Source organism: Danio rerio, chromosome 18, assembly GCF_052040795.2.
Source record: "Danio rerio strain M-AB ecotype USA chromosome 18, GRCz13ab, whole genome shotgun sequence".
NCBI lineage: Eukaryota > Metazoa > Chordata > Actinopteri > Cypriniformes > Danionidae > Danio > Danio rerio.
Window position 1 is genome coordinate 23733476 of NC_141038.1, and position 17651 is coordinate 23751126.

Here is a 17651-nt window from a genome sequence, read left to right on the forward strand (position 1 = left end):
CTGTTGCTCCTGGTCAACTATAATTCATACTCAACCTTGCAGATCTGGCGATGTGACTATTGCAGATGGACACATTGCGATATCGATGCTGAAACAATATACTGTGCAGCCCTACTTGTAATATGACAGAATGGCAATGAAAATAGTGTAACTGGATGTATATGGAAAACTGAATAACTGGATTCTAATACACAAATACTTTGCATGTACATTGTCACATTATGTTAACTTTATATTTTTTCGCACTGACTTTGTTACACCATTTACACACCAATTCACATCTAACATCTAAAATCTGTAATTTTCTGCAACAATATAAGTCTATAATTTTTGGTTTTGAAACTTGTTATGGCCTTATGTCAATATTATTTTCTGGTTGAATTTAATTGCATGCTCATAACATGCTTTTAATATCACATTCTGAAATGGTAAACAACTCTGGTCAGCTAGTCAGTGTTGTGATTTTCATGTGGTTCATTGCCCTGGCATCACCATAACAGAAACATTATTATCACTATAGTGATGTCATGCTGCGGTACAGAGATAAACCCCAGTCAGGCTTATACCTTATCCACAGCATGATACCAGTAATAATAAACTAATTGTGTGAGGAAATGAATAATCAGACACCTTGAGATAAGCTTCAGTCTGCTGACCTACTGACTGAGAGAGTGTTGGACTGATATCAGCTCTGAAAAGGAGAGCACCATTGTGTTACTATACTGACATGAAGACTCATAGGATGACTTTTAGTGACAAAGTGTATAGGCTAAAACTTTACATTGACAAATAACTTGTGTTTTAGTGGTGTTGATCTTTAAATAGAGCCTTTTATAAGTTTTTAAAAGGAAAAAAGAGATCTGACACATTCTAATAGGGTTGTCACGATACCGGAATTCAGTTCCAATCATTAATGAAATTTTAAAAATGTCAATTTCCCTCGAACATTTGAGCGCTTTTGAGCAGGTACTTAAACAGCGCTGAATTGCCATTGTGTTCACATGCTCAACAGAAAGGACTGTGATTGGCCGTAAAGGTCATCAATTCACTGAACTCTCCGCTGTTTACTGAGTGTAACCACAGATACAGGGACACTGGAGCGTATTAAAGCCAAGATTCATCAGCAAATCACTCGTATGTCAGCTTGTAGACAGACCAGCTAATCGTCTTGACTTCATAATGCTCAAATGTTCGCGAGAAATGCAAGTTTTTAAAAATGTCAGTACCGGTTGGTACTAAATTCCAGTATAGTGACAACCCTACATTCTAATATATGTAAAAATATAACAAAAACTGTATTACATTTTCATTCACATATGTGTCTTAAATATTGTCATTTCATTGGAGTCTTGTTTGTTTATTAGGAAATCAATATTTCTATTTAGCCAGAATGTGGTAAATTGATTGAAAATGGCAGTTAAAATATTTTAGGGGTTGGAAAATGTTTAAAGGATCGCGATTTCTACAAAATTATTAAGCAGCACAACTGTTGCCAGCAATGAGAATAATAAGAAGTACTTTTTGAGTAGCACATCCACATATAAGAATAATTGCTGAAGCATAGTTTAGTGTAAAATGTGTGGTGATATATTAAAATGCTTAATTAAATATTTTAGGTAACTCATTTGTAAAGGGCAAAGTATTCGATCTGAAATGGCAAATTTTTCAATCCAAACAGTTCTCATTTCAGCAGAACAGTTATTTATTTCTAAAAAAAAAAAAAGAATCTACTTTTTTTTCCCGAAATGAACCAAGAAATATACACTTTTATAACAATAAAAAAGAAAAACCATATGTTACTACTAAATTATTTTAATAATAAACATACTGTGATCATATTTTTGTTTATTTAATAGCTGAATCAGAATTTTAATCTATTAATTGACTATTTTAATGTATTGACATTTAATATTAATAATTATTATTGACAATTCATTGATCCAACACATTTTTTTCTAAATTTTTCAGTTTTTTGTAATACTATTGAGTTGCACATTAAAATAAAGGTTGTGTTTAAATGTTACTCAAATGTGTAAACATATTTACAGTATAACAGACTGTATACTGTATATAAATAAATACTACTATATTCATCCAATATATCATCCATCTCCTAGTGCATACTATGTTATTCCTGAATTTTCCCTTGTGTTTGTATAGTACACTCAAGCGTGTGTCTTTTGTGTTGGACAAATATTCAAACACAGACAAACACTGAAACAGACATACTTTGTGACGGCTTCACAGTGGCTTTTCAGTTGCTGTTGAGTGAGTGCTGTGACCTCTAGACACACGTCTGTGGTGTGTTGCTGACAGAAATCTCTTCTTCAGCCTCTCTGAATGTGACAGGCTGATAATCACGACGACAGCTACTATACAACCACAACACACAGCATCAGCTGCTGCTTCAGCCTTTAATGTGTGTGTGTGACGCATATGAACGGCAATTACAGAAATATGAGCACCAACTTCCGTGGCTTCTATCAGGGAGGAATTTGAGCTGAGCTGTTTATTAGTAATGTTTATAATGAAATGTGATGTTTACTCCATTAAAAACCAGTCATACAAGCTGCCTGTCTTCAGCATTTCCCCTTACTCATATTATCACGAGCGTGTTTGTTTTTTGATCTGTCATTTCAGCCCTGCAATAATGGTATGTTGTGTTAAGCTGGGCTTCATCTGGTGTTTTTGATGAGCTGTTGCTGCCGTCATCACTTATCTTGGAAGCCACAAAGGATCTTTCGACTTTAATTTCTTGGTCAGGGGGAACTAAAAAATCAGTTTTGCAACATATTTCTTGGGCAAGCTAAGTTTTATACATTTAACAAAAATTCATAATTCTTTCGCATAATATGGCATTATGTTATTAAATATTTGACAGCTACATAGATTTAGCAAATATGCATAATAACAAATCGAAGTGTAAAGATTTCTTTGGAAAATAAATTGTTGTTTTTAAATTGACTTTAAATAGCAATTAAAAGCCAATTATTGCGAATATTGCTGATCTTTGGTGATGTTCGCTTGACTTTTCCAGTAATTTTGTCCGCTTAAACATTTTATTTTTATTCATCTGTGCTTTTAAATCCCCCTTTATCTAATCAATAACTCGTACAATAACTCCTAACATAGGACTAAGGCTACATTTACATGACAGCAATTGTGTTTTGAAAAAGTTTAATGTCTACACAGCACTTTTTTCAAAACCATTTACACACATCCAGGAAAATAGCCAAAAACGCTTAATTATATATACCAGGTCAGTGTTCTGCATTTTCATTATCATTGTAAACTGTTTTTCCAGCCAGGGGATCGATGAGCTACATGTCACCGGTTAGGCACCCATGTCTACATTACCTGGCAGAAGTCTTGTCGTCTATCCAAGTTATAGAAACAGCAAATAATAACTTGACTTCCAGTTGATCATTTGGTATCAGAAGTGGCTTATATGAAAAGCCAGGACCTCTAAATTACGCTTATTTTACCACAATAAAATTGGATCATGCCTTGATTTTTAATTATTTAATTAGGACAGTAAGGTCTGACATTGCTTAGACAAAAATCTTGTCACTTAACAGAAATAATGTACAGTATAGAATATAAAGTCATGGTGCAGTGGAAAAATAATGAATATTGTGTTTGACTCTCATGAGCTTGGGGGACTGCATCCATACATCTCTGCAATGACTTAATAACTTGTTGATAAAGTCATCGGGAATAGCATAGAAAGTGTTCTCGAAGGACTCCCAGAGTTCATCAAAATTCTTTGGATTCATCTTCAATACCTCCTCCTTCATCTTACCCCAGACATGCTCAATAATGTTCATGTCATGGCCAGCACAAATGTCTTGATATCTCAGGCTATAAATGTTTCCATAAGAAACATATTATTTTGTCATATTATTTGTTACTATTTCAACTGGCATCGACGACTATACTTTTGTCAAAGAATGAATGTATAATTTACCAAGTGTGTAAGATCTATCTCCACTTTTGATTGTAATGGGAAGTAAATTCACACTTTGCTGATGAAGCTTGAGAAAATACTTGAGCACTACAATATACTCCGCCGTTTTTGTGTTTGTTTGTTTGTTTGCACTTGCCTTTAATCTACACTCTTGTAAACACTGTAGTTACACAACATCACTGTTTTCAAAGACTTTCATTTTTCGGTGTTTACATTGACACGACAAGGCAGCATTTTCAAAAAGTTCCACCTTCTAATCTGTTTTCAAATTTATGCACATTCAGTCACAAATCTTATGTTGTTGTGTAAACAAAAAGACAAAACCTCTGAATACTAGTTTATAGTTTTTGGCTGAAAACATTTTTATGAAAAGACTTCTTAGTCCTGCCCTGTTCTGAACAGTAGGTGTGTGCTAAATTTACCGTCCATGTATTGTAATTTTTTTGTCTTTAACTTTCCGTTCATCTTTGAAGCTGAAATCTTTAAAAGAAAAAAAAAAACACAATATATTTTGGTTTATACAAAAAAATTAAGCAGCACAACTGTTTCTAACATTAATAGAAACAATAATTTTTGCTGTTGTTGTTTTTAGCTCAAAACATACTGTATTAGGCGAATTTCTGAAAGATCGAGTAGTATTAAAGACAGCTACAACTTAAAAAATTACAAAGAAAACATTTGTATGTTTATGATCAAATAAATGCAGCCTTACAGCATGGGAGTTTAACCTGTTATACCGATTTGGCTATTTCCACATATAATTTTGTCTTTGATGCTAAGTATCCACAGGCAATGCTCTACTGCTGTGTCACATTATAGATAGTGATCAGGCTTACCGTATGGAGTGGGATTCTGGGAAGTGGGAATTAGTCTGAATCTGTGACCAAATACTGATATGAATCTCAAGATCAAGACCAGCGATACACTTTACAGTGAGCCTAAATTGAAAAGCAAACAAGAATTTTATAAACAGTGTAAGAATATAATTTGTGAGTTTAGAACACTCTTAGCTTCCTTTAATAGGGTTGACGTAATCGATTTAGCTTTTCAAAGAAGTTTCTGCACTGTTGAAGTCAATATTAGCCTATATATGCCACCACATGATGTAAATATCTGGAAACTTCTTAATGAGTCTGCACTGAATCTGTGACCGCACAGTGATATAAATCTCAAGATCAAGACCAATGATTTGATAGATTTACAATGAGCTTGAATTGAAAAACAAACAAGAATCTTACAAACTATGTTTGAAGGTAATTTGTGAGTTCGGAACACTCTTGAGCTTCATTTAAACGGTTAATGTAACCCATCTAGCTTTTCAAAGACGTTTCACCACTGTTGAAGTCAATATATATATATATATATATATATATATATTTGCTGACATATTGTGCAAATATCTGGAAACTTTTTAATGAATCTGTACTGAATCTGTGATCAAACATTGATATAGATTTTGAGATCAAGACCAGCCATTTGATAGATTTACAATGAGCTTGAATTAAAAAGCAAACAAAAAAGTTGTAAAAAGTGTTAGAAAATAATTTGTAAGTTTAAAAAACTCTTGAGTTCCTTTAAGAAGGTTGACTTAACCAATTTTTATTTTCCACTGTTGAAGTCAATATTAAACATGGCTCCACATTATGTAAATATCTGGAAACTTCTTTACTGAGTCTGCACTGAATCTGTGACCGAACATTGATGTAAATCTCAAGATCAAGACCAGCGATTTGATAGATTTAGAATGAGCTTGAATTGAAAAACAAACATGAATCTTATAAACAGTGTTTGAATTTAATTTGTGAGTTAAGCACACTCTTGAGCTTCTTTAAGAAGTTAAAGTAATTTCCCTTTTCAAGACAAGTCAGTATAATATATTGTCTGATTATGTTAATATGAAAGCATCAGAGTCATTATTAACAGCCTGGAAACTTCTGGAGTGAGTCTGCACTGGGTGTTTATCATTAAGTCAGTAAGCGCAGGCCGTTTGCTGGAACTGGGAGAGGCAGGAAGAGTGTGATGTCAGACAGGGAAGTGAACGGGAAACAGAATGAGGGGGAGGAGTGGGCTGCGGAGAGAGGGCGACGGCCTTCCCATTTCCTGGCAGCTTCTTTCTTTCGCTTTCTGCCAGTGCTGTATGCGAGAGTCTGAGCAGGCGATGAAGACCACCACAGCTGGGACTGTGATTGGGCTTTCTACTTATTCCCTTTGAAGGATCCCAACACAAACCTGAGGAATACTTGCTTGACTGCGCATTCAACAGAAGACGATACCATGTATAGTGGATATGGAGGTACTCTGTTGTACTTAAGTTGACAGTGAGATGTGTTTTAGGTATTGTTAGGTATCTGATTTTGCTGAGTTTCATAGTGATTGTTGGTGTTTGTTGTAAAGGTGTTCATGTTTGTTTATGGTCACATGTGTTATGGTGACTGATTGTTTCAAATGATTATTGTGCTTTATTGTAGAATGATTTTTCTCTTTTTCTGCTCATTGAAATTCCTCTTCATTGGCTGAGCAAAACTTTTGTTTTGACTTGCCAAGGACTTCGACAGCTTTAGTTCAAGTACACAACAAGTGATAAGGACAGTCATAAAAGTTCCTTCCTATTATATATTCTACTGCAGAGAACAAATCTGAGCTGAAAAACTGTTAAAAAAATCTGCCATAAAACTACTCAGCAGTGTGGTCAGCTGTAGAGAAATGAAAGTAATCTGTCAAGAGATTTGATACAGTTCCTCACACCAGGAGTTGTGTGCTTTCACAGACCTGAGTTAGTTTGGAGGCGAATGATGGTGGCTTTGTGGTTTTTGTCATTGTTCAACACTGTTTCTGTCCAGATGTTTCTGGGATTTGTGGACAGACCATTGTCCCCCTGGGACAGACGTCCCACTGGGTTCCCATGCAATGGTACTGTACTCAAGTAAGCCAGAGTGTGTTTACTTTGGGCTACACTTCGGCCTGGCACTGTGGGGTCAACTAGAACAAACACACAGGGAGGTCCTAAAGTTTACCTCTGGTTTACTTAAAGCTGTAAATGCTCATTTAGATGAGCCTTGCATGATCCTTGCAACTCCAGACCACAGGTCTGGCCTAATGTTGCAGAGAACGGTTAAAAATATTGGCTTATTATTAATGATATTTCTTAACACTTGAGGTAATCCAAAGATTTGCAGTTGGAGAGGGAGGAAAAGGGAAACAGAGCGAGATTCTTGTTTCAGGCCTTCTCTCATAGAATGGAAGGAAGGATACACCATGTGGGGCAAATGTTAAGTGCTAAGGGATTTCAAAAAGCCACATGACTATTAATAACTCTCAAGGTGCTTGTTGTCATATCCTGGTATTGAATATTTTCATTGCAGCATTTCATTACAAAATATTCAAAGAAAATAGTGATAGACTGATATATCGGTTAAGCCGATGTTAATAGCATTGTCAATATCATTATTTAAAAATTTCCACACAGAAATCTTTAATTGTTTTAGTTTTATTTATTATCTGAGTCTGAACAATCTTTAATTTTGAAAAATCTTTTGTCTTGAAAAATGACTGCATTGTCTTGGTTACATCTAGGTCACATGAGTGCCAAAATTGAACCCAAAAGAAGCGAAATATGTAAGAAACAGAAATCTTTGAAAAGTTTTTTTTTTTTTTTTTGCATAGTGGAAAAGGCCCAGTGAAGGACCCATAAACTGACAAGAAATGGATTCGCAATTTATTTGTCAACACTATGAAACTGCTGGAGATCGCAAATGACGGCAACATTTAAGAGGCCGTATGCATATATAGTCTTTTCTAGAGTTTGTGCAAGTTTGTTATTTCCAATGAAGGTGCGCAGCTTATGTGCAAGCGACTTCACGCGCTCACAGCTTCCAGACGCACACAGTTGAATGACTACCGTGAGCGCACTGCGAGTCACATCACAAGAACTGACCAATCAACTTTAGCTTGTATGGAATCAACACATTTCGGTAAACTAACTATCTTAGACAAACAAAGAACCAGCAACCTACAAACCACTGCCCCCAGTGCCCCCTGTCCACGGTAAAATTGTCAAGCGTTACCCAGTCCATGATGATAAAACTGTTGGGGACCACTGGCCTAGAGCCATTTTAAAATATGCCAACAGCTTTGTTTATCAGTCACACCAACTTTTTTAGTTTGTTTGTTCATTTATTTGTGTTTATTATTCATTTTTACTATGTGCCTCTTCCGCATGGTAAGAGAAAACCGGCACAGAGTGTAAAGTGGGATTTTAAAGGTGCAGGATTGATCCCAGATATTACAGTGTGATGTTTTGGGAGTCGACTGTCTCTCTTTGCTTGTTCCCACCGAGGTTTTTGGGACACCGCTTTAGGTTTCCTCCCCTCTGGCTGTATATCCTACTAGTGTTTGTTTGACGGACACCAGACCCTGGTAATCTGTGATATGAATGGAATGTGTCCGAGACAGAGAGGCTACTGGCTCCAGCATAATGAATGTCCTATCATGACAGAGAAGGAAGTGGAAAGCCTGCTTTTATTTTACAGGTGTTCACTCAAACCTCTAGCAGCATCTGGATGAAGCTTGAAAACTGTGACTGTTGTGTATGCATTCATAAAATATGGCCTGGTGCATCATCGCATTAATTTGGCTTGTTTGACAGAGTGTGCAATTGTTGGATTCCAGTTGGTTGGTGTGAGATCAGGGGTGTGGAGGCCCCTAGGTGTTTTTTCTGGAATAGTCCTGGAGCAAAGCCAGAGCACCAGAACAATGCAGCCGCTCTGATCCACATGCTTCACAAGAGCCTGACCAGCTTTGGTTATTGTCAAAACCTGCGGTCTGACTGTCTAACCATTTCACAAGTGGTGGCGTTGGGTCCTGTTGGACGGGTGGGAACCCGGCGCACAACAACAGCTGGAAGGATGAAGCTTTGATGGTGTTTATTTGCTCTCGGTGAATGCTTCCGGTGTATGAAGGGAATGTAGGAGACATCTGATTCCCACTGGAGTCATGGCGAAGGAGGAGAATGTGTCACTTGCATTGTTTACCTGGTGACACGAAGGAGGAAGGAGGCCCGCCAGCAGGTGTTTGTGTTTGTATGTTTGCGTTAAGATATTTTCTATGAGGTCTGTCAGGAGAAATAACTTCTCTTCAGTTACTTGGGTTTGTACAGATGCTGTGAATTGAAGTAAAAATTCAGTAGACTGTTTTTAAAAAGGTTTTTTTAAGCTTAGAGCTGAAATGTATATAGATAATCATTGATATCAATTTGTCTAATATTTATTTGTTGTTAAACAGTATTTAGATCTCCTTTAAGCTAATGTAATGGCCTGCAGTAATGCAGTTAGAAAAAACACTGTCATAAATAAACTTGACCTGATTGTCCAGTTTGTAAACAGTTCTTTTTCTTTTCTTTTTTAATTTAATAGCTCTTTAAGCCATTTTAAGGGAATAGAAGATGTGAACTGTGGACACAAAATTTAAATATGTAACTTAAAATAAAGCATCTAATCCCATACATTTAGTTTGTTCAATATACATGAGATGTGTCATAGGGTTGGGTGATGCTGACCAACTTGGCATTGTACAATTTCTAATGTGAAACATTGTGATGGACGATGATTTATGAATAATTATTTAATTCATAACGAATTCATTATTTGTAGCTTGTTTCAACTACCTGACCCGCATGGTCTTTGTTTTACCCATAACGAAATCATAAATAAATAAAGATAAGTTACACGCAAATTATCACCTGTCAATCACTTTTTCCGCGGCACTCTGGCATGAATAGGCAGAGTGATCAGTCTTGTTATAATGACGTTGACAAACTTGGTTGGTAAAAAGGTGCACAACCAACCGGAACCAACCAACAGTATCTGAGGCTTTCGCTAAAATTACTAAGTACAAGTGTGAAAGTGAAGAATTGAAGCAGTGTACTGACGCTGTGAGACATTACCTGATAGATTCAAATGACCAAAGAGTCTTTAGATAAAGACAAGATTAATTAAATATCTTGTTTAACAACAATAGTGAGACGCGATCCAGTGGTACATCCTCGATAAATTGTCCGATTGGTTGGTTTTGTGCTCAAAGCACCCGCTGACTGCTGGAGCTCAGACGCGAGCATACACTACAACACATGACAGAGTGTGTGTGTGTATTTGTGTGTGGTTACGTGATGTGCATTTTCAGCTGTATATCAAGGGAGGAGGGCTTTTCAGCAATGCTTGATGAAACGCCAGTGTTTTCGCTCTAAAATGGCATTTTTAAACTAAGACGAATTAGTGTAAACAGGGCCATGTGTATTTTTCACAAGCATGTTGCTGCTGCGACGGGGGCAGGGCGGTGGATCGCGATGCTGTCTCAGCATCTTGATATCAATCACCCATCAGAGATAGACACTGGCATCGTCTATCGACCCAACCCTAATACAAAGTTTACTTTTTCCATACATTTGAAAATGTAAGATATTTTGTATGCCAAATCTACTTATTTTTGCATTATTATTGTAAAAACAACACAATTTTACTAATATTAAATGACAATATTATATGATACAATTGCAATAGCATATAAACTGATACAATTGCAATAGTGATGCAATTGTTTAACATTTTAAAACCTGAAGTGATTAACTTGTTTTATGTAGTATTTTGAAATTTTTAAATTGTTTAAAGTCTGCTGATTGATAAGTGATTGATTACAATAGTTGTTTTCAGAATAATAATTAGTTGTAGTCCTTCTACTTTTATTTTAAATGGTTTAAAGGTTTTTGTAGTAGTGCTCTGACATAACTTTGCGATTTTGTATGCAGTTATTTGGAGGGGTGTAATTTTCTGTCATGCATGAGATGTTTAACCAATTCCAAACATAAAACCAAGTCAGCTGGTCAATCAGAAAGCACTCTGGAATTTTAGGTAAAGCGCTTTTGTAGAAACAAGAAATTGCAAATTCACATTTTTAATTCAGTATACTGACTGATACATTGTAAATGAATTGTGGCAAGGGAAGTATAGAAATATCAAATTTAGGATTTATCTCTAGCAGTAGTTATCTGCAGATGTTATTTTTCTTTCCTCTCTCCATCAGACGGTTAAATATCCTGCGGGAAATGAAAAAATTCCACTTCCCTCAACGGTTTCCCCTCCTCCACACTTGGAAGCACAAAAGTTTTTTTTTTTTTTTCCCCTCAGCATCAACAGACCTGTTTACACTCTTCACTGATCACCAGACAAACAAAGAAACCTTGAATAAGTAAAACTTGTAATGCTTCTGAAATATTGACATCCTTTTGCTCCGTAAGCTTGGTTGTTATAGTTGGTTTGCTAATTGAGTTGATCATTTACTTCGGAAAGCTTTTAATATTGTAATTCAGAGAAGACTAATATCTTTACAGGAACAAAGTGTGCAAATCCACAAAAAAAAAAAAAAAGCTCAGAAGTTATTTAAAAAAAAAGGAATCCAGTTCCTAATGCATCATCCCAGTAAGACAATCTGGATTTTTTTTTCCCTCTCTGTGGAGGTTTTAGGCTGGAGGGCAGAATATGTCCTGCTCTGTTCCCCAGCCGTGACGCTCTCTCGCTGGGCACAGCGCAAATAATTCTGCCTTCAGCAGCTCTGCCGGTCTCTGAATGAATATCACATAGCTGAAATACTTCAGTCAGTCCAGAGAGTCGCAGGTGGGCTTCAGCATCCTCATTACTGAAAAATGAGGCATTTCACACACAAGATTTTCATAATGTGCAGAAAGCCTTATAGGTTGTTCCTCTGCTTTGGGTTTAAAATAAACTTTAGCTTCCTTCCCTAATCCAGTGATGCATTGCTGAGTCCAGGGCACTGCCCTTTGTTGCTGATCAAAACCACAAGCGCTGACTGTCCTAGTCAGGGTCATTATGGTGACTAAACCTCACTTGTGTCGACGTCATATTTTAAATGACCCCATGGGCTCAGATATGCTGGCTCACACCTCTGAATCTCTCTGTAATCTGACTTCATGGCCTGTTTCTCTCCCTTTGCTGTTCTCTGGAAAGATTACATCTTAATTCAATTTAACACAAAAGTAACTGCATTCGACCTGTTCACACAGAGCCAAGCTGCTGCGGTTACATAATGCTTTGTGCTGGATAAGTGGTCTTATTTGAAAACTATAAGGTTTTGTTATGTTGATCATTGCTCGTGATATTGTAATAATGGCTATCAGTGTCAGTTAATTGAATAATTCATGAAATAGGTTTTTGTGGTTGGAGAAATTCCACATATTTTGGCCACACATAAAATGCAGTAAAAATGTAGATTTTTGTTAGTTAAATTTAATCTTTTTTAGTTAGTCGCGCTTAACCTGTTTATTGCTTTTTGAGCATTTGTAAAATTATTATTAGATTTTCAAGACTTTTCAACTTTTGATCAAAGTAATAACAATAATTTAGCACATAAAAACTAAACCTGTCAGCTTATTCTGAGTTCAGACCACACGATTTTCAAAGCAGTCACATAACAGATGTTTTCACACTGCATGACTACAGTTCCGTCGCTGCTGTTCACACTGCAAGATGAATCGGCGACAGGGGTTTTTACAGTGCATGACTTTAAAATAGGAAGAATCACAGAAAACTTTGTCTCGTTCCTCAAACTACATCACACAACCAAACACACGTGACAAGTGCCATGGAAACAATGCAAGGTTATATCTTTTGTTATTAACTACATTACAAGAAAGAAGACTTTAGTGGGGTAGAAAATGTACTTATTTTGCTCACCTGGCTTTTGAAGGAAATTAGCTATTTCTCTCCAACGTTTTTGACATGTCAAACAGACACGGGTGCTCCTGCCATATTTCTACTCATTTTTCCTCCATTTTTGGGTCCAAGTAGAATGAAAAAAAGCCCTTTTCTTAACCGAAACCATGCTTGTTGATATAGTGGTCTATATACCTTCCTCCCCCAACCTTCCGCTGGCCTGCAGATACCCACACGGATGCTGCTTTCTCATTGGCTGTAGGTAAACGCTGATGTTATTTTAACCTGGAACATATTTCACACGGCATGATTTTGAATCAATGACAGGTCCAGATATTTAGCATGCCATGGGTCATCGGCGATTCTCCCAGATTGCGTCTTCGATATTAGCACCAAGTTGCCAGTTATCTCAGGCATTTGTTGATGATTTTTTTCTCAAAATCGTGCTAAAATCGTGCAGTCTGAACTTTACATTAGGTGTCTTTTGCAAAACACATAGGCTTTATTACGGTTACATCTGACATCCACACTATTTCAGCATCTTCGTTCCATGAAGGTAGACCTTTTTAAAAATGCTAAAGACGCCGTTTTAGTTTTAGAACCATTGGTGATCCGTTTCAGTTAGACAGATTGGACGCAAACTTTTGAAAACATCCACAGTTGCTCTCTGTCTTTCTTACCCTGAACTTTTGCGTACTGCTCCCTGATTCATAATGTGATTCATACACAGTTGGTACACTGTGAGAATGGATGTATGATTTAGGCTGTTTTTTCTGAAATGCAATGAAGACAAAACCAAACTGGATGAGGAGCGTTTTCACCCTAAATCCACCTAAGTTGTATTGTTTTAAAGGTTTGGCAGGTTGCTTTAGCAGAGCTCGCTCATAAAGTATTGCCATGTCCACTAAGTGCTGGGCGCTATGACAAAAATCTCATGTCACGAAATGAATAAACTCAAATTCTAATAACGATATTTATCACAATACAGTAACTACATTTTTGCGCAGCATTGTGTTAACAATCTGCCAAATTATTTTGGGAGTATCATAACTAAAACCTTAATATATGAAATAAAAGGTAATACCTTTTAAATTTGTATTTTATGTTTACAATGCAAATGCAATTATATCCACTTTATTAAGTAAACAAAGCATGTTTCCCATATAATATATTTACAAAAAGACAGAAAATATTACTTTACAAAAATAATAAATGTAAATAAATCATAAAAATATTTTCATATTAGTCAATAATATTACTGCAATTAATAAAAAAAAAACTGAATAGATATAAATTTACACACATTTACACAAGTAAATAAATAGACTCAATGAGGGGCTAGAAATCTGCAGAATTCTGCTTGCACAGATTCCGTGTGAGACTACTCATCAGATTTTGTATATTTGTGCATGTGGCATTATTCCTACCTCCTTATCTTGAATTCTGCCGGCTTTTTTATCTTGCCATTAGCCCTCATTAATTTCCAACCCTGCATTGCACATGTTTCTTCATGTTCACGTAACATGCTCCTGACTTTCCACCGCTACACTGATAACCTCAGACTTTTGATGGTGATAAATGTGACTGATTTGTTTGCACTAGCAGTCTATCTGTGTTAATCCACGGGTGTATCTTTGGTCTAAGTGTCTGTTTTGTGCACTCATATCGTCCTCGTCAGATTTTTTTTTTTTTTTGCACATCGTCCCAGCTGTGGGCTGAGCAGGTCCGTATGGTTCCTGTCCTAGCTGAGATCCTCAGTGATTGGTGTGGTGTTAAGTGTAATCTTGACTCTGTCCTCCTACGTTGTGTCCACTGAGTGTTTTTATGTCTGATATGCCATGACATGGTCAATGATAACAGGCCTCACTGATTATACACAAGGAACTTCACGAATGGCTTATCTAGAAACTGTTTATCTATGCTTAAGAGCAGGATTTGATTCTCTGTTTTCCAGCATAACTAAGTCAGGGTGATATAACTAAAATATATAGCTATGATTAGCTTAGAGTGATAGGGCTGTATTTTAACGATCTAGACACAAAGTCTAAAGCACATGACACAAAAGCATTAAGAGCATGCCCGAATCCACTTTCGCTATTTTAAGGACAGACAAATATGGTTTGTACTGCGGTGCATGGTCTAACAGGGTTGTGCTTATTCTCGTAATGAGTTATAGATGTGTTTTGAGCGTAACATGCATTAAACCAATCAGAGTCTCATCTAGGGCATTGCTAGACATAAAGCTCTACTGGGGCACAGCACACCCTAAAAAATAAAAAATATATATTTATATATTTTTTTAGGGTGTTATTTTTTAGGGTTAACAGTATTTTTGATATTATACAATTATTTTTCTAAATAAAAAAACAGAAGTTAATCCAATGACACAACTGGAGTGATGCTAAAATAATTTAAGAAATCTTTTTAGGAATATTTATTTAATTAGAATGAAATTCTGTAGACAATTCAGTAGAATACAAAAAAAGATGTCTTGTATAATTATCTGTTGTGTATTATCTTAGACCTACTCATGGCCGAGAATTAGGTTTATTAAGCATGAATTAAGGTTTATTATTTGTTTTGTGGTGCAGGTGCACAAAAGAATGAAGATCACAGTTTCGGTTTCTATTGACTTCCTTTAAATGATCAAAAAATATAATAACATAAGTGGGAACAAAACAGTTTGTTTACAAGCGTTCTTCTGAACATCTTTCATGTTACTCAGAATAAAGTCTAACAGGTTGAGGATTAATAAAGTCTAACAGGTTGAGGATTAATAAATTATAAAACATATAAATGTCATCCTTGGCTTGCTATCCTTAAATGTCTTTTTTCATTGATGGGTTATAATATTTTCTTCTTTTTAGATTTAGAGTGAAAACACAATTGAAATTTTACCTCCTTTTGAGTTCACTGTAGCTGAAGTGAGTTTTTTTTTCATATGAAACCTCACTTGGTTTGGATGGAATCACTTGCTTTTCCTCATCTAAGTTGCATGACACCCACTAGTTGTGCTCTACATGCTTTGAAATGCACAATTGAAACTGCACAAGAAATTTGAGTTTAATGGTTTAAGCATTTTTTCGTCCAAAGGCCTAATATAAAAACAAAAGTATTAAGTTTGATGGTTTGTTTCCAGGAAATACAGCAATTTTAATCTAAAATGCTTTTATCTTGAGCGGTCAGAGAGTTTGTTCATAGCGAACCGCAATATCCTCTTTAAAATAAATGAAACAATCTGCTGATTCATTTAGGGCCTGAGGGCCTCTGCACCAAAGGCTTATGATGAGATTTTATTGGCTAAATTTTTGTCAATGAAAATGCAAAGACTGCACTTTTAGAAAAGACTTTCATTTAGAATTGATGAGACTTTTTTACCAGTAGGTTTTTGTTATGCCTTGACCTCATATATTATTTCTATCTGTCTGCAGGGAGTCCCTCCAAATCTGTGTCCACCATGTCCCTTTCTGTGCGCCCCACGCGGAGGGTCGTGGGCAGATCCATCACTAGAAGCCAGTCGTTCGCCGGAGTCAACTCCTACGACAAGTCCTATAGGTCAGTGTTGTTAACATGCCAAAAAATGAAGTCATATTTAAAACAAAAGATAAGGAGCAGTTCTTTCACGAGTGCATTAAGGTTGAAATCAAATATTCATGATACGTTTAGGATCTTAATGTTTTGGCCTTAGCCCTCACGTTCAGCATTAAAAGTGAAAATGCCATTGATTTTAATGCATTTTAATGACACATCATCAATAGACTAGTTTCATTTCTTGTAATGTGACTTGTTTGAAAACGGTGAGACAGCATTATTAATATTGCGTATGATTTATATTCAATAGCAAACACAGCTGTAGCATTTGTAATTTAATTAGATTTTCATTAACTAACTTTCAGCCACACTAAAAGCCACAGCCATGTCACCCTGCAGCCCAAGATAGGTTAATCACTAAAGCTAAGCAGGGCTGAGCCTGGTCAGTACCTGGATGAGAGACCACTAGGAAACACTAGGTTGCTGTTTTTAAGTGGTGTTATTGAGGCCAGCAGGGGGCACTCAACCTGTGGTCTGTGTGAGTCCTAACTGTCAGTGGGCGCCGTCTTTCGGATGAGACGTTAAACCGAGGTCCTGACTCTCTGTGTTCATTAAACCGTGAAAATTTCTCGTGAAAGAGCAGGGGTATAACCCTGGTGTCCTGGCCAAAGTCCCTCTATCGGCCCTTACGATAATGGCCTCCCAATCATCCCCTTCCCCCGAATTGGCTCTATCACTGTCTCTCCACTCCACCAATAGCTGGTAAGTGGTGAGCCCACTGGCACCGTTGTTCTGTGGCTGCCGTCGCATCATCCAAGTGAATGCTGCACACTAGTGGTGGTGAAGAGAGAGACCCATCATGATTGTGAAGTGCTTTGGGTGTATGGCCACACACAATAAATGCGCTATATAAATACACATTACATTTACATTACATTACAGTTAATCAGTTGTGTTAAAGTGTTTAGTGAAATCCTTCTGTGACCATTTTCATATATTTAAATATTGTAGTAAAATAATTATAAAATGTGTGTATGTGTGTGTGTGTGTGTGTGTGTGTGTGTGTGTGTGTGTGTGTGTGTGTATACATACATACACACATACTTTATATTTCATTATATGGCCACTTTATTAGGTACACCTTACCAGTACTGGGTTGGACCCAATTTTGCCTTCAGAACTGCCTTAATCCTTCGTGGCATAGATTCAACAAGGTACTGGAAATATTCCTCAGAGATTTTGGTCCATATTGACATGATAGCTTCATAAAGTTGCTGCAGATTTGTCGGCTGCACATCCATGATGCAAGTCTCCCATTCCACCACATGCCAAGGCTGCTCTATTGGATTGAGCTCTGTTGACTGGAAAGGCCATTTGAGTACAGTGAACTCATTGTCATGTTCATGAAACCAGTCTGAGATGATTCACACTTT

At 36.6% G+C, this 17651-nt stretch overlaps 1 protein-coding gene across 11 annotated transcripts in view; it reads left to right on the plus strand.

The window, feature by feature from the left end:
• ripor1 (RHO family interacting cell polarization regulator 1) overlaps positions 1 to 17651 on the plus strand; it is a 133679-nt gene that overhangs the window by 62420 nt on the left and 53608 nt on the right. For 7 of the 11 annotated variants that reach the window (XM_087292372.1, XM_087292365.1, XM_087292368.1 and 4 more), the window contains exon 2: positions 16119 to 16242. Coding sequence is in view for 7 of the 11 variants with exons in the window: in XM_087292365.1 (XP_087148491.1) it covers positions 16145 to 16242 (98 nt within the window). In the remaining 4 variants the exon portion in view is untranslated. 11 annotated transcript variants of the gene reach the window in all.